Below are 25,241 nucleotides of genomic sequence, written 5' to 3'. Positions count from 1 at the left end.
GCTACTGCTTTGAAAGTTGGCATCAATTATGGACAGAATATCTTAATGAGGCATGCCCAATTTCAGTATAATCTGATAATCCCTTCATTGTTGTTACTCTGGTGGTTTACTTCCTGTTTTTTGTCTCATTCATCGCACAGTCAGCACTGTTTGGTAAAGATTAAGCGCTTGAATAGACACTGTACTTCAGAGCCTCTTTTCTCAGTTCACACTTTTCCTGAGTTTGTGCTTTCTTTCCAATATTTAGATAGGTTAGGAGAATCCATTTGATTTGAGTTATACATCATTTTAAAGCTTAAAGTCTGCTCTTTCAGAATATGGTCTTAACTAAAAATTCATGTCTGGCGACTTTTTGTTTGTTTTGAGGTGCAGGGTCACATATACGGACATACATACACACACACACACACACACACACACGCACACATATATATGTATATGTGTGTATATATGTATGTATGTATAATATATGAATATACAAAACAGGTTGAGTTTTTAATCATATTTCTCCTTGAAGGATGACAGTTTGTCTTACAGGATACCGTGCAGATGGGATCCCTAGTCGTTGGCACACATCCCGACATCTCCGAAGGCCGCACGATATACTGCGCCGTAAATTTCTTCCTGTTCGCCAGCTCTATCTCCCGTAGCGCCATCTTCACATCGCAGAATGCTATTAAAGTAAGGGAAATAGAACATGAGGAAAACTTCAGATTCCTGCGCCATAAGACTGATTTTTACTGTCGGTCTAATTTCGCCACACATGCTCTTTAGTGTGAAGGTGTGAATCTTGGGTTAAATTGGGATCACCAGCGTGCTCACTCAACTTCGTCCAACTTTACGAGGGGTGCCAACATAATAGTAGGCCTAGATAAGATTAACTTTAATGAGCGAGCGGGAGGCGGAGAGGAGGAGCACCGGAAGGATGTTGGAACTAGGATAACAAGCATGTGCTAGTATATCATTTTATCTTCATCCTTCTGAATTCTGCAAAAAAAGTATGATCAAGCAGTTTTCTTGCCACAATTTGCCGATCTATAGCTTGATTTTATTCTGGTAGACAGGACAGGAAGAAGGATATAAGACGAGAGAGAAGGAGAAAGAAGGAGAGAAAGACTTCTTACACGTGGGATTGACAAAATCAAAGGTCAAAACATTAGGAAATAGTCGGAAATTAACACATAGCGTCCAGCACCTTTAGCTCAGTTGAAAAGAAAAACAAAATACGAATTTGCATAATTGTACTGGCATAACGCCAACGCTCAAGTGATGACCAAAGTAATGCACTGTCACGCTGTAATAAAAAAAAAAATGAGAGTTTGCTTTGGTTGTTAAAGCAATTCGTAAACCGTTTTTTATATTAGGTTATATGCATAATTCGCTTTCGCTGTTAATTGCATTGCCCATGCCAGTGAATAATGTCTCTCAGTTTTCTGTAATGTGTTGTTTCCTCTGCCCATTCCCCTTTTCCCTAGCTGTTTTGCCCTGTCTGCGTTTTTGTTTCACCCTATCGTTCGTGTACCTGTGTGTGCATGTGCTACTGTCATGGTTTTATTGCTCTTCTTTTTTGGGTTTTTTGTTTTTTTGTTATTCCATATTCCACATTTCAACAAATAAATAAACCATAAACATAACAATACAAAATCATGGATGAATTGTCAAGTACAGCTTTTAAGACAATTTAACATGTGAAATATGAGGAATCTACATAGAAACATTGCTTGTAGGGTGTAGATTCCTAGTTGCGGATGTGAGATTAATTCTTAGTTGATATTTACAATTGAAAGGAATGACAATTTGTGAATAGGGGAAACATAAACGTCGAAGAATTAAAAAAAAAAAAAACCCAAAGAAAACAATGTTCGCGGCATAAGACTTCTTGAGAGTTGCGTGATCACCCGAGCGAGGTACAAGTCTTTTACAAGTTTTTTTATTTCTATGTCGAATTTATTGAGTGGCTCACACCAGTACAATCTTGTCTTTTAAGTGGGCCTTTCTGAGCGATGTTAACTTAGAAGACTTACCCGATAACCAAATAATTTTGAACAAATACATTATAGTTTCATGTACGTCATGCACGTGCTTCTCCTTCTTCCGCTTTCAAATGTTCGTTAAATACTTTGTATTACATTAATGCATTGTATGCTGTTCTTATTCTATCGGAAAGAATTTGTGATAATGGAAATAGCATATGGGTTGAACTGAATTCAACTGAACACGTGAGACGGACTTAGTGACCATGCAAAAAAAAAAAAATGTCAGGAGACTGCAGAAACTTACCATAAATGTTGTTGAACATGACAAGTAGAACAAAAACTCTGATGGCCACATATCTTGCCATCTGTGTAGAACTTCGTTTCTCTCGAACTGCTGGATTAAATGGCGATTGCGGTGTGTCGTTGGAGATGATGACGCGCTGACGAAAAATCACTTAAAGTGCAACCTCTGTCTCAAATCGAATGCTCTTATAAACTCGGCTGTACATTGTTGTCGTCCACCATATCACAACCAGAGACACTGGTGTCGCCAACCCTATTAATTTCACCCCAGTAGACTTAATGTTCGTGAATAGATAAAGACCACTTCGATTATCAGCAAGGTCGTTGGATCTCATTTTAGGGGAAGGTCGTTACAAAATAATTTTCTTTTTATATCATTATATTGTTTTTATGATGATGATGATGATGGTGGTGGGGATCATTGTTGTTACTACTCCTACTACAATTATCATCGTCATCATCATTATCATCATCATTGATGCCCTTTGTAAAGGAAAAAAGAAAGAACAGCAATACATTCGGCTATGCGTGACTTTATCTAGGACGCAGTAGGCTTTAAAAAAGGGGTCTGTGACCAAGGTTTTTTATGTTCCACAACGCGCGCCTTAATCGAGAATAATCAGGTAAGGGCTGAAATGTCACCTGAGTGCGGTCAGGCTGACGCCACCCACTTGTGCGTTCATTCCTTCTCTAGCCGGTCCCTGTGGTAACGACCTATAGTCTTTTGATTCTGCAGCTCTATATCTAAGTCGTATATGGTGTGGAATATTATACAAATATTCAATGTTTAAGAGTGCGCTGGTTCCGAATATTACATGAGCGTACAAGTTTAACCGTTCTATTCAAAGATGCGAAGCGGAGTTGAATATAACGGTTACGCTTGCACGCTCATGTAATATTCGAACCGTCGCACGAATGATAAAACATTGAATATTTGTTTTGTACATCGCACGATATAAGCCTTGTCTTTCTTGACCAAAATAGAACTCACGTTAAGCCTATCTAGGAGGAAGACTAGCAGTTAGGCCTAGATCTATATCTGGCTCTAGGCCTTAATGCTTTACGATGCACAAATTCAGTGTGTCCTAGGATATATTATTGTACTGCTGGCTCGCTTGATTTACTGTTCAATAGAAGGCTATAGCACTGCCATTGGGAGTGAGAGTGAGATAGCTGATTCTTCTGAATGTCATGCGACCCACATTAATCCATTCAGATGGCAAGGATCTTACAAATTATTGTGTTGAATAAAACCTAATTCCCGATTCATAACATAAGACCATGGCCACAGCCTATAGATGTGAACAATCAATATCTCGGCTCAATTTTCCACATTCCAATGCAATCTCTGGTCTCCGGTAACTATTTGGAGTAGACAAGTAGAACTATGCCTAGAAAAAAAAAAAAGGAGTGGCAGTGTAAAAAAGGTAAGGGACAGTGGACTGTGAAATTACAGTCCAGTATGGACTATAAACTCTTCCATTTTTTCCCCGCGTTTTTCATCCCGACGTAGCCCTTGATAGAAAAGGCGTTGCATCATGGACCACACTTTAAAATACACAAAAATTCCAGTCCAGTTGAAGGTTAATCTGACAAGAAAAAGTAAATTCTTACCAGAACAACAGGTTGGGTCTTTTGTGTGTGTGTGTTTGTGTGTGTGTGTGTGTGTTTGTTTTTTTTGCTAATTTCCACAGAACAAACATTTCTGGAAAACTGATGGCCACATGTCTCACTTAAAGAACTAGTTTACTCTCGAGCTTCTTTTTATTTAATGGCGATTTTATTATTATTATTATTATTATTATTATTATTATTATTATTATTATTATCTATTTATTTTTTGCTGTGTCGTGGGTGAGAGATGGTGACACGCTGACGAACTGTAGCACACTGAGTGCTCTTACAAACTCTGTGTGAACCCGGTTTTCGTCCAAAATTTCACGAGCCAAGGCACTGGTGTCGCCAAACCTACTAAATTTACTCCAGTGGATTTAATGTTCATGAATAGTTGAAGATATATACGTAAAATGAAAATATCAATAATTTACAAAACAAACAAATAATACAACTGTACTTGATGCAAGTTCGATTTTCAGCCAGGTTGTTAGATCTGCTCTCAGAGGAGCGCTTTCTTCTCTATATTATCAATCATTACTGTAATGATGATGACGATGATCATCATCATCAACATTGATACTCCGATCACCATCCTCATCGTCATCATCACCAGCTAAAGTTACTCTCATCATAAAAGACAGTAAAACAAACAAACACACACACACACACACACACAGTAACAGTGACACACCCACACACCCACTCACACACACACGCACAAACACATACTAGAAGGAGATTAAGGGGAATTTGATTTTTGAACGAGCATGTTCAAACAAACAAACAAACAAACAAACAAACCCCAAACACAACAATATGATTTTTTTTTTTAACCAATTCTGGGGGCATGATAGAATACGCTAATGTAGAGAGCACCCTATGCCATGCATATACTCTATATTGCCCTTATGGATCGACTAACAAGCTATTATTGATTATATGTCTTATCATATATATGCCCTATATACATTTATATCATATGTGACCGTGCACCTCAAAACGAACATAAAGTCGCACACACTGATTTTGCGTGAGGACTGAAAATAAGTGAAATGGCTCAACCTAGCCGAACTTGACTTTTTCATATTTTCTGAAAGAGTGGGTCTTCTTTTACATTATGCTAAAATTTGGTATTATAAAACGGGCAGGAAAGTGTGTTTTCTTTAGCAGTTTATGTCGAACAAGTTTGGTAGAATAGTGTGATTAGGTGTGTCTTTAGAATCCCTTTTTCATTTCTGAAAAACCTTGTCCACACTCTTCACTTTCAACTCTAATAAGTTTTGAAAGGATAGTGCTACTGCTTTGAAAGTTGGCATTAATTATGGACAGAATGTGTTAATGAGGCATATTTAATTTCAGCTTAATCTGATAATCCCTTCATTGTTGTTACTCTGGTGGTTTACTTCCTGTTTTTTTGTCCCATTCATGGCACAGCCAGCACGGTTTAGTAAAGATTAAGCGCTTGAATAAACACTGTACTTCAGGGCCTCTTTTCTCAGTTCACACTTTTCCTGAGTTTGTGCTTTCTTTCCAATATTTAGACAGGTTAGGAGAGTCCATTTGATTTGAGTTATACATCATTTTAAAGCTTAAAGTCTGCTCTTTCAGAACATGGTCTTAACTAAAAATTCATGTCTGGCGACTTTTTGTTTGTTTTGAGGTGCAGGGTCACATATAACCATTGATGATATATCAATGTGTCCCTAAAAACCCCTATGCATACGCCCACACACACATTACTTAATATAGATAACGTATACACTGATCATCCTTAAGTCCCGAAATCACTGCCTCTCTTATTCTTCTTAACCAAAGTCAATTGACAAAACCATCAAATTCACTGCTCTGTTTTGTTTTTCCTCAGAAATATTTTATTGATTCATATTCATTTGTTTTGATTATCAATATATTGTAATGATCATTATTATGTATATAACACATATATTGACATAATTAATTTAAACCACATTTTAATTAGAAAAAATATGAAATGTATTGCGGTCGATCAGAAGCATAAGAAGCCGTTTGGATGTTGGAAATGAGTCATTTCAAGAAAGTCTCAATGATCTTTGGTTGGTATATTTCCAGACACAGAGTATACGTGGCTGCTAATTGGTATCGTGATATTTGGTGAATAGGGATCGCTCTTTAAAAGTTATTTATAATAATATTATTGTCACAATATTCAATTGATGAACCCTTCATTTTAATACATTTTAGCACATGACTTTCTCTCCATAATCTTTTCCAGCGGCGTCGATCCGTTTTCATATTGGGGGGGGGGGGGGGAGGCAAAAACTTGGAGTTGGAATATAATGTGCGAGTGAGCGGAGTGACCGAGCGGGGGAGGGTGGGGGAGGGTGGGGGGGAGTGGACTATCCCCCTCCCCCTCCCTCCCCCACGCCAGGGAAATTTTGCATTTTTTAGAAATGAAAAAGAACGATCTGATGCACACTTCTGTGGAATATTCCGAAAGATTGCCAGTCCCCAAATGTGTCGAGTCTTAATCTGTTTGTAGGAATCGAGCGGGGGAAACATAAATTAAAGAGGATGAGGGAACCTTTGAATACATTTGAATTCAAGTGACAGATATCAAACATGCATCTTATGAACTACTCTGAAATTTGTCAATCCCCCAAGTTTGCTAAGTGTATGGATGGAGACCTAATGGGGGAGGGTGTAGGAACTCACTGTGTGTGTTTAATTAAACAGTGGCTAATTTTCAGCTCCATACGTAAAGTACATGTAAACTTCCCGTTGCAATTCGTATCCAATACTAAATTAAATACAAGAATAATGTCTCTAAGTATGATGTTTAAAATGAAACTCTATCGAAATTAATGTGCACCACAGATCGCACAAATTCACATCCCAAAATATGTGTACATTATAAAGGCAATGTGGAAAAATACTTTGAAACCAACTTACGCTTATGAATATGTGCCACCAGCAATGTATGCATGCATGTATAATGTGCCCAGTGTGTGTGCATGTATACATGATGATACAGGAACCAATAAATCAAAAAGAATCTAGAAGGTTACAATCATTTAGTGTCAAAACGCGCCCCCTTGAAAAAAAAAAGCTGGTGACGCCCCTGCTTTGTATGTTTATTAGTGGCGTTTATCTGCCATCCACATCGCAAAATCAAAGTGCTTGTCTAGTAATACCCTTTGAGTTAATGTCCATCAATGCCTCTGGACAATGCTGGATAGGTTTCCCTTATCTGCTGTGATTAGTTTTAAAAACGACTGTCATTTTTCTCTCTTTCTCTTTTTAATCTACAACGTTATTTCTTTCAGATAGGACCTGACGCCTGTTGGCATGGGGGGGAACAGCACAAAGCCGGAGGCTAAGCAAACCTCTGGAAATACACAAAGCGGCGCACGCGCATCCGTGTCGTTTGGCGATTTCGCTGCGGGTGCCAGAAACGCTTCACAAGGCTCGAAACAAACTTCCAAGGCTCGGTCTAAGAAGAAGAGAAAGAATGCAGCTCCGACTAGTCGTTTTCAGCACGATCCGCCCAGGCGACACTGCGCCTCTTCCGATTCCACGTTGGGTGCAAAAGTCGCATCACAGCCAAAACATCGGTACACAATACCAAAAAGCTACAGCACCCGACTGCATGGCGCATCCGTCCACGGCACACAACGCGCGGACCTACCAGTTTACGAACGAGTCTTAAATGGCGGCTCAATAAAAGACAACGAAAGCGACGAAGAAGACACTGACGACGAGGGCACAATTTCCTGCAGTGACGTCGATGAGGATGTGTTTGCCGCGACCGAATCAACTTACAGAGCTGATGGCCATGGTCAGGGGAATGATGATGATGATGATGATAGTGATGACGATGGCGTTGAGAAAAGCTTCATGGAAGAGCGCATGGATGGAGATGACGCTGATGAAATGGAATTCGATCTGCACGGTTTTGCTCCCAACAGGTAACGCTCTGCCACTTGATAGTACTGGTATGTTACGCAGAGAACGGTCTCAGCGAAAGGCCGAAAACTCTTTAACAGGGTTGATAACACGCGAGGATATTCAATTCGATTCAATTCAATTTCATTTATTCCACATGCTAAAAAGTGTTAAAAAAACACAAATACACGGACATAACATACCATATTGCACATTACGTTTCCATTGGAAACAAGAGAATGATACAAAAAGGTATACAGTTTTACTTAGCATGTGTGGGAATCAGAAAAGACCATATACGACTTATCAAGGCCGATTCCCTTACAGATGAATAGGATGCAAATTGCTATCAAAGATATACATTTTAATAGTTAATCTATACCATTAGAAAATATACACTAAATTGCAAATAAGAAAGGACAAACACACACAAAAGACAACAAAACAAAACAAAAAGGAATATATCCCAAGAATTATTCGGCTGCCCTTTGAATTAAAAATAATCTATATTTACTTTTAAAAGATAAGAGTGTATAGGACATTCCTTGATAATAGCAGGTAACTAATTCCAGCACTTAGCTCCAATATATCTAACTGTAGTCTTTGAAAACTTATATCGGGAAAAGGGTAAACATATGTTATTAGCATATCTAGTGTTTTAAGTACGAACTGCACTATTTTGGATCAATGACCCATGGAAGAGGACAGGGAAAACGCCTTTAAAGTACGAAAACATAAATATGGCCACTTGTAATTGCACTATTTTATCACTCTTTAAAACTTTCACTTTCTTAAATAATGTTGCAGTGTGGTCAAAAGACTTTACGTCACAGACTATTCTTATTGCACGCTTTTGTAATAATAACACACGGTTTAGTAACTGCAATGAAGCGTGACCCCAATTTATTGCACAATATGTTAAATGGGGGGGGGGGTCATTGTGTGATATATGGTTAAAAGAATTTTTGAAGGAAGTGTATATTTCAAATAAGTCATAACACCTACAATTCTGCTTGATCTTAATACAAACATCATTTATATGGTCTTTTCATGTTAAGCCATCATTATTATCGCACCAAGAAATTTATATTTTTCACTTGTTGAATTTTAGCATTACCTATATAATTATATTTGTAAAACATTTTCATCTATTACCTTATTCTTTGTTTAAAAAAAATCATATAACATGTTTTTTATATGTTTAATACCAGACGATTTGCAACAAACCAAAAATATACTTTCTTCTTTTCTGTGTTAATCATTTGATTAACTTCATGAACATCCCAGCCTGAGAAAAATAAGTTTGTATCATCTGCAAATGATATAGAAAACAAGGTAGGACTTACAAATTGCAGATCATTAACAAATAACACACACAAAAAAGGAGGGGACCCAGTACATTGCCTTGTGGGACGCCTGTTTTCACATAACACAGATCTCATTTTATATTATTTACAATTGTATATTGTGAACGATCACACACATAACTCTTAAACCAATTCAAAACACTCCCTCTTATGCCATAATATTTCAGTTTGGTAATAAGTATACCATGATCCTTTGTTAAATCTAAAAAAAGATTCGAACCACATATTCATGATTTCCAAATGCATTTGATATTTTTTCCATTAATTTGAGTAATGCCATATATGTGGAATAACCATGTCGAAATCCAAACTGCTGATGATATAAAGTATCGTTGTAATCAATGAAAGATATCAATCTAGTATAAAATGAGTTTTCAAACACTTTGGTAAAAATTGACAACAATGATATAGGTCTGTAATTTTGTAACTGGTGTTTATCCCCATTCTTAAAAACTGGAATTACCTTTGCAACTTTAAGCTGTCGAGGGAATATACCATTTTCCAAGGATGAAATAAATATTGCACATAAAGGTTCCATTATGAAACAAATTGATTTTTTTTGAATACATTGATATTGATATCATCATCACCTGGGCTTTTTATTACTTTCAGATCAATTACAATGGTTAATATTTCAGCAGTTGTAATAGGCTTTAAAACATAGATTGGCTATAAGTTTTATGCTGGTAAGTATGAATAGATGCAGACGAATCGGATACATCAGAAATGATATTCCTACTTATAGTGCAAAAATGTTCATTAAAATGTTGTGCGACAGACTCTTTATCATCAATAAAATGACCATTAATTTGTTATGAATCTATATAATTACTCTGTCTTTGTTTATTCATAACATCATTAATGATAGACCATGTTTTCTTTAAGTTCCCACGCACACTGTTAAATTTCCGATGATAATATTCACGCTTCCTCTTACGTATTTCCTTATTTACCATATTCCGATATTGTTTAAATTTCTGTTCGTTAATGACACTAACACTAACACTCTTAAGATGCTTCCAATAAAATAAATACTTCTTTTTACACATTTTCCGTAGTGTGCTATTAAACCATGGGTTATTCTTCTGCAATGGAAAACACTCATTATAAAACAAAAGCTGTTTGGTATAAGAATGGCTTCAAATTGATCATCCACATAATTTCTGTTTAAAATGTGTTCCCAGTTACAAGTACGAAGCATATTATAAAAATACTGTATGGAGGAGTCATGAAAGACACGTTGAAATCTGTTGTGATATATATTACTCTTATGATTGCATCTTATAACAGCAAATATTGGTAAATGATCACTTGTATCACATCTGAATATTCCAGAGACAGCAATATTCAGGTGCGAGTTTCTTCACTTTGTCTCCTTCTACAAATCAAATTTGTTAAGATCGCAAAAATGGGAATAATTAATTAATTTGTAGAGGGAGACAAAGTGAAGAAATTCGCACCTGAACCTTCACCCCTCTTAATAATATCTTTCTTTCATTTGACAACAATATTCTCAAACTTATTAATAAAGATATTATCTAGGAGCGTTTATGACTGTGCTGTTATTCTAGTGGGTTTTGAAATTACCGGAGAAAGTGAATATGATGAAAACATATCAATAAAGGAATCAGAAGACGACAAAAATGAAAGTAACTTAATGTTGAAATCACCAGCCACACAGCAGATTTTCTTTTCCCTCATAATCTCATGAAAAGGCAATTCTAAGGCATTCAGAAACTGGGAAATAGATGCAGCAGGTTTCTCCCATAGCAAACATCAACGACAAGTATGTTAATCATGCCATGCAAGACATGCGATAACTGTCATCACCTACTGCACATATCTGTGCATAGAAATAGAAATGTCTGAAAAAGGAAAATCGTGATCGCCCACATTTGGCGAGAACATGTCACCAATGGAGAGCGATAGAGATGGAGGGAAAAAGATTTGAGAAAGAATAATTGTCAAATCGTGTACTTGGTAATGGAAAAAAAAAGAGTGACTGGTATGGATTTAACGAATATTATGTCATATCCCAGGTTATTACATTTTCCCCGCTCTTCCATGTTAAAGAAAACATTCCATTTTTTTTCTTGAGATCTTTAGTAAATTCTAGAGTAGCTACATGGTGCCTGCGGTCGTGTGCTTTTACCATTCCGTAGGCAGCTAGGAAGATCCCGCATCCATGCTGGTGTATGGTATGCAAATGATTTTCACAGAAATTTTGTTGATTTTCATTTCATTTCATTTTATTTCATTTCCGACAAAAGTATACTGTACAATATGACATTTGCATATTAAAAAAAAAATGTGACTGTCGCATATTCAAGCGAAATTAATGCAGATCGGTTTTTTTACAATAAAACAAAACATAGTTTAAGGAAATGCATAGTCAAACTGTACTACTGAATCGTATCAAGGAAAAGATATCGGAAATGGAGGGAACTTCTAAAATACCTAGCTTGTAGAATGCGGTCCCCTTGAAAATAGTACATAGTAGTAATATTCAAACCAAACGATAAGACAAATTGCGTGAGAAACAGAGGGAACATAAAAACAAATCATACTTACAAATATACAAATTTTTACGTATGTAAAATACTTATATTTTACGTAAAAATTATTGAATATTATGCAGATGAGAGATATATTCATTCTTTATCGGGTACTCTCAACAAGTTCAATTGAAAGTGGCAGTCACTCCAACATTTGTTTGTGTAAATGTTTACGAGAGAAATGTTAAGAAAAAAAAAGAGAGACTATGTTTGAATGTTTTGAGTTTGTATTATGTTGACATGGAGATAATAAAATAGTCCATGGAGGGCTCAAAAGTTTGGAAAAAAAATCATACTTACACAATCGCACATTACATCTTATTCCTTGTTTTGATTTCTTCTAAAGTGAACTAATTAATGCTAGCCCACACTCGGATTACTATACTTTCCCGTCTGACCAAGGAACAGAATCCCCTTAAAGGGGAAATCCAGTCCAAATACATGTTAGTCTGATGAAAAAAAAGAGTAAAATCTTAGGAGTAAAAATTTGACTGACATCGGATGAAAAATAAGGAAGTTATGACATTTTAAAGTCTTGCTAATTTCTGCAAAGCAGTTCTTGTACAGTGGATATAAATATGCAAATGAGTGAGCTAACCATGTCATAACCTCACAATTTTCCATTGATCGTGTACAAAAAAAAGACGAAAATGCTTCTGTCATGATCTTATTCCGGTTACAGTTCGTTATTCCGAAGGTTCGTTATTCCGAAGGGTCTTTATTTCGAAGGTTCGTTATTCCGAAGGTTCGTTATTCCGAAGATTCGTTATTCCGAAGGTTCGTTATTCCGAAAATGAAATAAGGTTTGTTATTCCGAAGGTTCATTAATCCGAAAAAGAAATAAGGTTCGTTATTCCGAAGGTTCGTTAATCCGAAAATGAAATCAGGCTGGTTATTCCGAAGGTTCGTTACGAAAAAATAGCGAAACTTCAAAATGTCATAACTTCCTTATTTTTCATCCGCTTTTGATCAAAAGTATACTGTGGAACTCGAAATATGTTATTCTTTCTTATCGGACTAACTTACATTTGGACTGGATTTACCCTTTAAAAATCAACTTTTACCCGAGCCATGTAGTCACGCATATTATAGCCTAGCATTTGTATACGGGAATATACTGATTGTACCGAACATACTTAAAGTTACTTTTTTTTTTTTGGCAACTTATCTTACTTTCCAATGGCAAGTAGTTCTATAGCAAACTTCTTTATTGCAAGGGGTTTGATTTGGTGTTGTTGATAACCTTTTTATACTATTATAATGAGGATATCGAGTTATGATCGGTAAAACGAGTCAAAAGCGAGGACATACTTGAAATACCGTGAAAACCTTATGGGCCAAATTCGCCGAGGACAATTCAATCATATTCACAGTTTAACCTCCGAATTGTAGACAATGGACTAAAATTTGCAACTTTCAAACGACGTTTAAAATAGTCCATGGATTGATCTGTACTCCGCTGTACAAAATCGCAGTGACTGTCTAAACCATGCCAATGGGATTAGAAGATAAGTTTAGATTTAATCAGCTTTTCAGATTTCGGGCCTTTTATTGTCTGCAGTGTATTTTGTCCATGATAACCAGCTGATAACGAAGGATTATAGGTAACCTGATATTCAATCCCACTGTATTGCTCCACTTGCTCCTTTAGAAGAGAAACATCCAGAAATAGAAGAAACCAGAAGACCTATCCACACATCTATGATTACAAGATAGATGGACAACTCTCGAAATTTACGGTGGTAGGGGAGAAGGTAAGGAAGCCAAATTTAATCACATGTTCACATTTTCATCATAATGTTACCACTAGCATTGACTAAGAGCTCCATGTACTTCTCTTTTACATTACAATTGCTACTGCTTCGGCTGCTTCTGGTGATGATCACTAGCGCGTCCTATCTTCTGATGCAGTGATAGACACTTATCTAACTACTACTTCTACTGATACTTCTATTTAATTACTGCTAAACAGTTGCCCAGATGAATATCAGCCACATCGCAAGATTGTCTAGTGCATAACGAAGTTGTTTTTTTTAAAGAAGTTGTCAAAGTAGTAACGACAATCAAAATCCATATTAAATATGTCAGTCAAATCAGACAAGACAAGCTTTTCAAGTATTTCTCAGTGTATTGTTTTCCTTTTGATGTGTTGAAGGACGGGTTGCAATTCATGTCCTTATTTGGAAAGTTCATAAACTGTCATTGGATGGTTTCACGCGGGTGTAACCAGGATGAGATAACAAGGAAAAGGGTATCAACAGATTAAAAGTGCTAGAAATAAATCAAATTATAATGATGAAGATGATGATTATGATGACAATCCATATCCAATACACACTGCAATCTCCAGCCCTGCAATGCGATGATCGATAACCGTAATATCCGCATAGGAGGTCACTTTTTTTTTAAGTTGCCCAAATTATTTATCCCAAACCTTGGGTGCTACATTAGCAGGTATTTTACCATTAATTACTGACTTGTGGTAGGTCAAGAAACTTTGACTACTACAGTCTCCAATGCGGGATAACGATAATTGATAACTCCTGAAGAAGTTGTCAAACAGGGAGGTAGCCCTACCTTCATCGTTAATGTCTGAAGATGGTTTACAAACGTTCTCTTGCAATGCATAGATCGACCTGCCGTCCAACAGCAGGTACCAAAACAAGCCTACGTACGAGGAGGTCGTTATTCCGCCGCCGGAGATTACTACTGCCATAAAGAAACCCGATTTGATTCCAGTCGCGGAGTTGGATAAGGTATGATAATAACGAGTAATTATTTAAGGTATAATCTTAAAGAGGAATCATTTCCATTGTAAAGCGTATTAAGACAAATAAATTTCCCCTAGAGAATCTACCTGTCAGGAAGCTATGTGGCTTTCAGTAAACACAATGAGATATCGAGCTGTCGGCCATACTTCGGGAAATAGTACATACATTTTATGATTCTAGTTCAAATTCAAATTCAAACTTTATTTTCGATTTTTTTTTCAACAATGTACAAAGAAATATGAAAAAAAAATGACTTGCATGTCGTTGAGAATATACATAGCCAGCCAGGGATAACAACATGTTCATATGTCTACATGATCGGTACAGAAAAAAAAGACCACAAGATCTTGAATAAACAAAATTATGCGACAAACGCCGAAAAAAAGTTGTTTTCTTTGGACTTAATTTGTGTTAAAAAATCACACTCAACTCTATATCAACACGTTTAAATTTTTAATGAAGAAGCGTTATTTCCAGAAATACTGTTTGTATCACAGATTTTTCTTTTAGATAATACTTGAATTAAAAAGGCCAATTTCAAATCAATCTTTAAATTTGAAATCATTGCTTGTAATTGATTAAAGCAAAAAAAAAAGACGAGCAGAATGGTAAAGATTTCGTCAAAGTTTGACTTCAAACACGCATGTTGTGGAAGTTTACGGTTTTACATGCTTTCACGCGCGAAGCAGGGATATTAACCACAAATTCATGTTCAAGTCTCCCATTCACCTGAACATTGATCTTCACAAAATGTCCATTTAACATGACATCAGTAAGAATAACTTGTATTTTTCACATCGACTTAGTGTTGTCTTGAATGACTTCATGGTAAGTTATTAACCTGGGGCCCGTTTCATAAAACTTGTCATCAGTGACAAGTTGTCATAGATGTTACAAGCTACTGAAATCCTTTCATCTGATTGGCTGAGAGCAAATTTGTCGTAGAAATGTGGCATTTGTTACTGATAAGAAGTTTTATGAAACGGTCCCCAGATTTTCATCACATAATATTTGCGTTCTATAATGAATTTGGGAGCAGTGAAGTGATGACATCAGTGCTTTTCAAATACAATGCATTTATCATAGTACATAATGACATTATAACAATTATGATATATTACGATATATGTGAAATTGTAACAATATATTTGATATAATGTATGTATCGTATGATAATTACACATATACGATCATAATAGTTATATTAATACTCATGTGTGTGTGTATGTTTGCGTGTGTATGCATGTGTGCCTATTTGATAAAAGTCATAATAACCGCCGACATTATAGAGGTTTGTTGTGTTTTAACATTCTCCGATTTTGTACTTATATCGTGGATATTGCCTATACGGTTTAAATGCAGCAAATACAGCCGATTGCTTACATGAATCTATCACTTTACAACCGAAACCCAAAGGCCAGCCAGAAAGCCTTTCGTGGTATGGAGACACTGAATCTCGTTCAGACGATCGTGTTCGACGCGGCCTACAACACCGACGAGAATCTGCTGGTCTGCGCGCCGACTGGAGCGGGGAAGACGAACGTCGCCATGCTGGCGGTCCTGCACGAAGTCAAGAAGCACATCCAACAGGGTGTGGTCAAAACTGATGAATTCAAAGTGAGCGGGATTTCATCAGACACAGCTGATCTTTCAGCATCGACATAGATTTATCTTCGTTAGTCGATTATTGTCTTCATCCTTTCTCATCTTCCTTCCCTCTAAGTTTGAATCTGTAATCGTTAGTCTAAGAATTTATCAAAGCGATCAGCATTTAAATAGGTAAAACAACCATTACTCGCGTTTATGTTGAGAACAAAACGCTACGTCAGAGCTCCACGTCTATTTTGTAACCGTGAAATGACCATCTCGTGGTATTTAGAATTCTCACCGAAAGCGCGTAAGCACATGCGATAATATTATGTACGTTGTCAGTCCAATGGTAGTTATGATTATAATGGTGATGATACATTATTACGTGGCGATGATAATGGTACTGATTGAAGACTATTCAAAGATAAAATTATAATGAAACTGATTTGGATGACGATAACACGTACAAAGAGTGATGTTGTTGATGATCATACCAAGATAATCATGAAATTTTCTAACTTTAATAACTGAAATATCAATATTTTACTCTATCATTGTTAATCACTTTATCAGAGACGTGCAATATCATCTTCGGGTGTCCCTTTGTACACTAAAGAAATGGACATACTGGCAACATAAAAGAGACATACTGGGCGGAAGATCTCAATCGCTTCATCTTTCATGATTCCTAGAATGATAAAAATATTTCCCAGGTCTCCTTGAGGACTTTCTAGTTGAACCCTATAATACATGATCAGTCAGGGTCTCGTGTCTTCGTTGCTATGATTATAGCACAACCACAGTAACAGGTATAACAATTAATTGGTTACGAGTTCGCCCTGCAATGCATAATCATGGACTTTCATAATAAACTTCTGATAATGCCCTGTCCATGAGAATTCAGAGCAAACCTCCACTATCCATAATATTATAGTCCATCAAGTCTTTGGGGAATATTGCTGCAGAAATTATGATATTGGCACCTTATTATACACTCTAAGAAAAATAGGTTGAACTTGGCACTTTCATTTTCGGTAACACACTGGGAGCACCTTTAAAGGTGCAACTTTGCACAACTCAGACCAGAAACGTGCAAAGTTGCACCCGCTAAGGTGCTTCCAGTGTGAAACAGGTAAAAATGCAAAATTGAACGAAGTTTTCTTAGAGTGTAGGCTCCTTTAATGTTTACTACATTATGTTACATAGGATACAGATGAAATGAGACTGTTTATGTTTATTAAACGTGAGTAAATCAGAAGGAAATTTAAAAAAAAAATCAAATTGAAGAGACAAACAAAAAGTTAGATTAGGAGCAAACAAGTATGAGCAACAAACTTTGGACTCAAATGAAAGTTTGATTTTGAAATGCTGCCAATGAATATTCAAAATCATAATTTCAAATATTCATCACGTTCCCTACGGATAAAATGGGACTTTATTAATTAACGGTGTGTGCTGTGACAGGGCTGTTTGTCTGATTTTTCCCTAGACATGACAGTGCGTAACGTTATAAACAATAAACAAACAAACAAACAAACCATATAGTTCAAAAGTAACGTTTAGAACGTCCTTGATTATACCCCATTAATGAAATTGTACTGTGGGACAGGGTATCATGATTCTGCGTTTCTTGTCCGTTCAGATCGTGTACGTGGCACCAATGAAAGCCCTGGCAGCTGAGATGGTCAAGACGTTTGGTTCGCGACTCAGACCACTGGGCATCTCCGTGAAAGAGTTGACCGGGGACTCGAGGCTCACCAAGAGAGAGATCATGCAGTCACAGGTTGGTCTTGCGGGTGCAAGTCACGAGACCGACAGCCACGAGTCATACAGCCAACGAGTCATACAGCTCGCAAGTCATACAGCCCATGAGTTACACAGCTCACGAATCATACAGCCCATTAGTTCAACACTAAGCTAACAAGGCCCACGAGACCGACACATTAAGTTGTATCTGTCGAACTCGTGGGCTGTTTTTATACCTAATGCCGAACTCATGGACTTTATTTGCCTATAGTCATGATAGTGTAGAACTCACGGGCTGTATGACTCGTGAGCTGTATGACTCATGGACCTTTTTTCACTGTCGAACTCGTGGGCTGTATGACTCGTGGGTGTCGGTCTAGTGGGATGACCCCCAAAATTCTAACCACCTATTAGCAGTCACAGGCTGGTATTGCTTGGTGGTGGCACAAAGTTTAAACTCCTGGTAGCATTGGATCTCAATCCCTTTTTGATTATTCTTTTTTGTTTCGTCGTTTCCTCGAAGCATTCCAGATATAAAAAAAATTATAGTTGTCTTTTCTATATTAACAAATGAAAGTAAATGTTCAAATCGCAGATTGCTCTAGTCCACTCAGGGCAAAGGCGATTCGTTACCATAGTTAATACCTTGTTGAAAGAGCTGTTTTATTAATAATTCCACTTCATGGGAAAACTCAAAATCATTTATCATTACACAACTGAATTCTGATTGGAGACAAAAATACTTATTTGATAAATAAAGTATTTTTCATTAAATGCAGTTACCACTACAATATATTCTGTTCTTCCTGTTTTTATGTCTCAATGCAAACATCGAAATCTTTTATGCCATTATTACCCTCAGAATTGTTACAGTCAATGAGGAAATCTGAGTACCTTATAAAAAAGGATTGAAGTGTAAGGTTAAAAGTCTTACCGTATTACAACTTTTGCCGAGGGGAGGAAAAAAGTGGGAAAAAATACGTAACATCTAAAAGTTGCCTTTGAAGATTTAGGTAGTTAACTCTATCAAAAGTCAAGTGAGGGTAAAAAAAGTATAGTACGAAAACAATAAACATGTAAGATTATTCTGCCCCCCACCCAAAAAAAAAGTTCTATGACATTTGCTACTACGACAATTGCTGCCATGATAATATATCTAAATTTGTCCCACAAACATAACCTTATCCCCTATCCTAGTCCTCAAATCAAACTAAATCTAAAACCGTATGGTCACAACCCTAGCTCTTTCCCTGAGTCCTTGCAGAAAATGAGACTGGAGCAATTGCCGCGGGAGCATATATTGTGTCACCTCCCCATCCCCCCCCCCCCCCAAGCCCAAAATACGATTTCAATAAAAGTAGTTATATTTGCTAAACTTGCGTGTTAAGAATATTGAATATTGAATATAATAGAGGGAGAATAGTTGAACTGAAAGCCTTGAGATAATCAGATATGAATTTCCCGTAGTATTCATCTATATGAAACCCGACGGTTGTCTTTATGACATGCACTTTACGTCATCAAAGAAGTCTTCAGCGAGTATGGGAAAGCCAGGATTTTGTCTAGCTTTATATTTACATTCGGAACAACCATAGCTGTAATCTCAATAATTACATTATCACCGAAACCTGCAAATAATGAAGTTTCGAACTTTCTAGAGCTAAAGAGATTGCCTGAACACCAGGGATTTCCTTATCTCAAATTGGCCGTACATAGACACTCTACAAGGATGAGATGACATAACTACCCCGATCAGCCGTAGTGCCTCCGGAGGCCCCTCATCCGCGGTCATCCATCGAGTTGTCTTGGACAGTGTGACTGGGGCTTTAAATTTTATTTGATTAAACATGGTTTTAATATAGCTTAGATATAAAAAAAAGAAAGAAAAAGAAATCCCAAGAAAGGTGCTGGATTTTAGATAAAGCCTATGCATTACCATATCCTTCAATTTTTTGATACTGATTACCCTCAGCTTACCCACAATATATACCCGGAAGGTTAATTCCTCCTATGTTGCACTGCGTACGATTTCACAGTCAACCTACAATCGTTACAGATGCTCGTCGTCACTCCCGAGAAATGGGACGTCATCACCCGGAAGTGCACGGGCGACGCCACCATCATCCAGCTGGTCAAACTCCTCATCATCGATGAGGTTCATCTCCTGCACGAAGACAGGGGAGCCGTCATCGAATGCCTGGTCGCACGAACTCTGAGACAGGTAGGCTAATCAGTGGACACTAATGATGACGATTTGAGACGTAGACGTCTATCTGCACCCATCACGTATACCATGGATTATTAACGCGTAGGATATAACTGGCGTTGTGGATTAGGACAATAATCCGGGTGATACAAATGTATTTGCTTTTTCTGTCTTCCAAAATTACAAAAATAAACAAGTTGTCATTCATGCGTATGTGCACTTCCATTATAACACTGAGAACAAAAGAAAACAGTAACACAATACAAAACACAAATTAGCTTGCAAAAATAAACCTATGATCTCTAAAATGTTTTTGTAGCCCCCCCAAATAAAGAAAGACAAAAATAATGGAGAAAAATAATGGCTTCTGTCAAATCCAAATTCATATGTTTGAAATGCTTTATCATATTACGAAAATTGTAAACAATATTTGGTTCTTGAATTTGTATCATGAAGTCTCGAAATCCCAAATTATCAGAATGAAAAAAGGAAGTTTGAGTTGACAGAAAACTCTTATTTTCCCTTATTCAGTTTCCCACTTTTATTTCTGTTTCTGGAAATGAAGAAATACAAGAGAACAAAAATTCATTTTGGGTTTTTCATTCATGTCTCTTAGTGTGTTGAATTGGTCTTTTGTAATCACTGCTATCTTCAAGGGTATTTGTAAATGAATGAAAAACGTCAATTTCTACAATTTTTACTTTTTTTCCTAGGAGGACAAAAAACGATTGTGTTCACTCATGCGTAAAGTTTCTACTGGTATCAACTTATCCGGAGGATAAGTAATAGAATTACCTTTGGTATGGTAAATGATACATTAATTTTTATGTTATTCTTCTATGAGAAATGTGAACTGGAAAAAGTGTTTACTTTATTTTTTGCCGAGTGTGGACATATGTACATATATATGTTATATATATATATATATATATATATATATATATATATATGATTTATATACACTTATTATTTTTCCCTTTAACACATTATTCTTATAATGATAATAATAACAATCAGTTCTTAGAACGCAAAATACCATAGGACAGTCTCTATGCGTGTACATATGGAAAAAGAATCATCCAAGCCTTTCTATATTCGCATAATACTATTACAATTAACAATAGTTTTCTAGAGTTTTCAATCTTCACAGATTTGAATTTGTCGCAATACTCTGTAATACATCTAATGATGAAGGGGAGATTGCTCCATATATAATGATGGTGCCATTTTTTCAAAAGCCCTGTCACCAAATGTCTCGGATTTAACACTTATTTCAGAGAGGAGATTTTTTGACTTTGAACCTAGATTACTACAGAATGATATATGGCTTGATTTGTCCACTGAGGTATGCAGGGGCATTATCATGAAAACATTTAAATACAAGTGTCAGAACCTTAAACTTGATACAAGCCCTTATCGGCAACCAATTATTGTCGGTAACCAACCAACCAAAACCAATTGAGTTATAAGTATTATGATCAAATTTCCTTTTGCGTGTTACAAGCTTTTCGGTTGATTTTTGTATCCATTGGAGTCCTTTCAGCGAGATTCAAAGACCAATCTTGAATTTTACGTAAGCATGATTCAATCTGAAGTATATCTGCATTAGAATTGGTACTTTTTGGCAGTGGCAGATAATTATCATCAGCACATGTAATTTTACTTATGCCACACTTCTCAATTACATCCTCTAGTGGAGCTGTTTACATTACGAAATCTTATATCGATTAAAACGTTTACTTTTGTCAAGGTCGAGGCCTACCAGAACAATGTCCGAATTGTTGGACTGTCGGCTACTCTGCCAAACTATAGGGACGTCGCGGAATTCCTCCACGTAGATCTCGACAAGGGGCTTTTCTTCTTCGATTCCCGATTTCGTCCCGTCCCGCTCCAGCAGTCTTTTATCGGCGTTAAGAACTTGCATTCCAAAAAGACTAAAGAGAAAGATCTGATGAACGACGTTTGCTACGAGAAGATGATAGAGCTGGTGAAGAACGGTCATCAAGTAGGTTAACCCAGTCTGTCAAGCTTGTTTATTTGTGTGTATGGGATGGGGGAGCGGAAGGGGTATACTTATGTGTGCAAATGAAATAGGTAAGAAAAACCCGTATCAAAATGGTTATAGCGGATGCTAATCATATGATTGGCAGAGAGCAACCACGTGACCAGATTTTCATTTTGTATGACAAGCTCAGCGGGCATAATCTTTTCCTAATGACAGGTACTAATGACCGCTACTAACGATACCATTGCTCAAATACGTGACTTTGTTCCTACAAAAACCTTGACAAGTCTACCAGAGTATTGGCCCTTCTTGAAAATGGATGATTATACTGACAGAAAGTTACTTTTCAGCCGAAACAATCTTTGGTTAATTGTCCCATTACCTCTAAATATTCCAGCTAACGATCGTCTTCGCTCGACTGGATCACCTACTGCGTCGTGTTCGGTTTCACATTAGTATTAATCTTAATAGCATGGATTATCAAATGAAAAGGATCCATGTCATCACTTTAAAGTTGACTAGTATGTTTCAAACTCTTCCAGAATCACTATCGGATGGATCATTCTCAGTAAACGCCCTATGTAATGTGCATCATTTGTGTACTATTAATATCTGATCACTCCTTCATTTAAGTGGACGGCTAGGTTTGACTTAAATCCGTGCAATACATGCCTTTCAACCCATCAATTTCCTGCGATCCTGTATGTAGGTTTATGGTTTCACAAAGTATATTTATTTGCCTGGATGGCTCCGATTATCATTGGGTTACAATAACAAAACACCGGTTATTTGATATTTCAGAATAGGAGTCTGAAAATGTATGCCCATGATTTTTTTTTTCTAAATTATGGCTACTGCTGAAACATTGAATAATCGGTCCTTATGAAATGAAGGATAATTCGTCAATCAGTTGCAATAAAAACAACTCGACGCAAGAATTCAATAATTCGAAGCACTAAACAAGTGGAAAATCATTTCTTCGACATGACAGCCGATTTTAAGTGACATATTGACAATAGTGTACCCAGCAATTGTGTACTTAAAATTGGATGACAGGCAAAACATTCAACGTGAGTGTTTAAAGATTTCATGAGGTATAATTAAAGTTGCTTGACAGTATACACTCTCAGAACTGACCCGGAAGGGTCCGTTGGGGTCACACCCCGTTCCGGGTCAGAAATGACAAGGAATGGAGTCAGATATGACCCCATTCAGAGTCATGAATTGGGTCAGGGTGACCCTATTCCGGGTCTTCATGACCAAATTCCAGGTCATTTTTTTTTTTTTTTTACCCGGAACGGGGTGTGACCCCCTACGGACTCGGTTCTGGGTCAGTGCTGACCCGGATTTTTCTAGAGTGTATGCTCATGTCGATCTTGTGGCAGGTGCTGATCTTCGTGTTTTCAAGAGCGGGCACCCGTGAAACCGCGGATGAACTGTTGAAAAGGCTCAAAAGGGAACCAACAGAGCCCTTTTCCACAGAAACGCACGAATCATTCGAGGATGCCAAAAAAGAGGTAGGCTACTTCAATGAGAATAAACCCATCTAGTTTTATCGTAGGTAGCTCGCCTAGTTCCTTCCTGATCAACAACAAGAAGCGACAGACACTCATACACAAAGTGGATTTGTAGGGAAATAAATGCTGCTTCTGAAATATTGATTTAACGCTTGTCTTTGTCATGCGTAACATGCGTATGAAGAGACCCGACATCTGAGTACCATCGTATATTTGACATTATTTTTCGATCCAGTAGCCTTAAAACCACTGTCGTTTTTCTCTCTTGGGATGTAATATGCCATAGAGAATGAGTTTGATTTTAAGTTTGAATTTGAGATCCAGTTTAATTTTCAGTCCAGCTGTGTGTTACCAAGGAGCTTCTACAGCTCCTTGGTGTTACGACCTGCTATTGACCCCGGCTGATAAGGAATCGCTTGATTTTGATTCAATGCCACCTATAGCTGGAGGGCCTTCCTGACCAGATTCTCATGGACCTAGTGCCCAAGGGGTTGGCTGTACATCACGGCGGTATCTCAAGGCAGAGTCGCGACTTCGTGGAGAAATACTTTTCTGCCGGATTGATCCGAGTTCTGTGCTGCACAACCACCTTGGCCTGGGGTGTGAACCTCCCTGCCCATGCCGTCATTATCAAGGTACACGGAGCTCGGAATCGAATCGCTTTGATTTGCGCAGGAAACAATGGTGGAAACGTTTATTTCAACATTTCATTCTTATTGGAAAGAATATTTTGAAGAAAAAATAAATGCAGATTTTTTTTTTTCTTCAAGCTAATTGAATCATTGCAGTCTAGATCTTGATACAACCATATCCCTTTTCAGTTGTGTTTAAGCGTTATTGTGTGTACGCAAGTATATTGCCCATTACCTTTCAAGTGTTTGTACAGTCTAAGTTAGTGTTGTTGTTTTTTTCATTGACGCAAAGTCTACTGACACGCTTTTTGTTTTTTGTTTTATTTTTGTTTTATTTTTTTGTACACTAGCGATGCTTAATAATGTGTCTACTTTCTCCCCCTTACCGCCGCTTCGTTATGATAAACAGTGCCCTCCCAATATAACGAAATCCTCGGGACCGCCATTCTTTCGTTATATCGAAATATCGTCATTATCGAACATAATACAGTATGATGAAAACACGTAAACCATGCGCATACTGTATGTTGTTTATTGAATACTCATCATGTGCTGGAAAGCTATACCAAATAGGACGCTGTCTCATTATTTTTTTTTTTTAATGTTACATTGAAGAGAGAGCATCACGGTGCTCGTACTTTTATGCCTATAGTTTGAAAAAAAAAATGTGTAAACAGTGATGGTTTTGGATTCGGTTACTATCAAAGTTCGTTATTCCGATGGCTCGTTATTCTGAAAGAGTTAATATTCCGAAGGTTCGCTATTCCCGGGATTCGTTATTTAGAAGGTTTGTTAGTCCGAGAATGAAATGATATGAAATGAAATAAAATGAAAAAAAAAAACCGTTTGTTTCTCTGAAGCCTCGTTCTTCCGAAGATTCGTTATTCCGAAAGTTCATAATTCCTAAAGTGAGATAAGATTCGTTTATGGAAGTCGATATAAGATTTGTAATTCCGAGGTTTTGTTAGTGTACTCACCATTTTCCTTCCACTTGTGGATTACCGAACCTTATTTCATGATCCGATTAACGAACAT

At 37.0% G+C, this 25,241-nt stretch overlaps 1 protein-coding gene across 1 annotated transcript in view; it reads left to right on the top strand.

Annotated features, from left to right (window-relative positions):
* LOC139724655 (activating signal cointegrator 1 complex subunit 3-like) overlaps positions 1 to 25,241 on the top strand; it is a 106,689-nt gene that overhangs the window by 17,533 nt on the left and 63,915 nt on the right. The window contains exons 2-10 of the mRNA XM_071635788.1: positions 7,199 to 7,840; positions 13,391 to 13,493; positions 14,370 to 14,495; positions 15,927 to 16,127; positions 17,743 to 17,883; positions 19,903 to 20,067; positions 21,803 to 22,057; positions 23,443 to 23,574; positions 24,018 to 24,209. Coding sequence (XP_071491889.1) covers positions 7,221 to 7,840; positions 13,391 to 13,493; positions 14,370 to 14,495; positions 15,927 to 16,127; positions 17,743 to 17,883; positions 19,903 to 20,067; positions 21,803 to 22,057; positions 23,443 to 23,574; positions 24,018 to 24,209 — 1,935 coding nt within the window. The 5' untranslated portion in view covers positions 7,199 to 7,220. The remainder of the gene's footprint in view (positions 1 to 7,198; positions 7,841 to 13,390; positions 13,494 to 14,369; positions 14,496 to 15,926; positions 16,128 to 17,742; positions 17,884 to 19,902; positions 20,068 to 21,802; positions 22,058 to 23,442; positions 23,575 to 24,017; positions 24,210 to 25,241) is intronic.

This window comes from Diadema antillarum, unplaced genomic scaffold, assembly GCF_040938485.1.
Source record: "Diadema antillarum isolate AM-2024a unplaced genomic scaffold, OU_Dant_1.0 scf00000015, whole genome shotgun sequence".
In the NCBI taxonomy this organism is placed as follows: Eukaryota; Metazoa; Echinodermata; class Echinoidea; order Diadematoida; family Diadematidae; genus Diadema; species Diadema antillarum.
The sequence above is the reverse complement of the archived record's forward strand: the minus strand, read 5'-3'. Positions and strand labels throughout refer to the sequence as shown.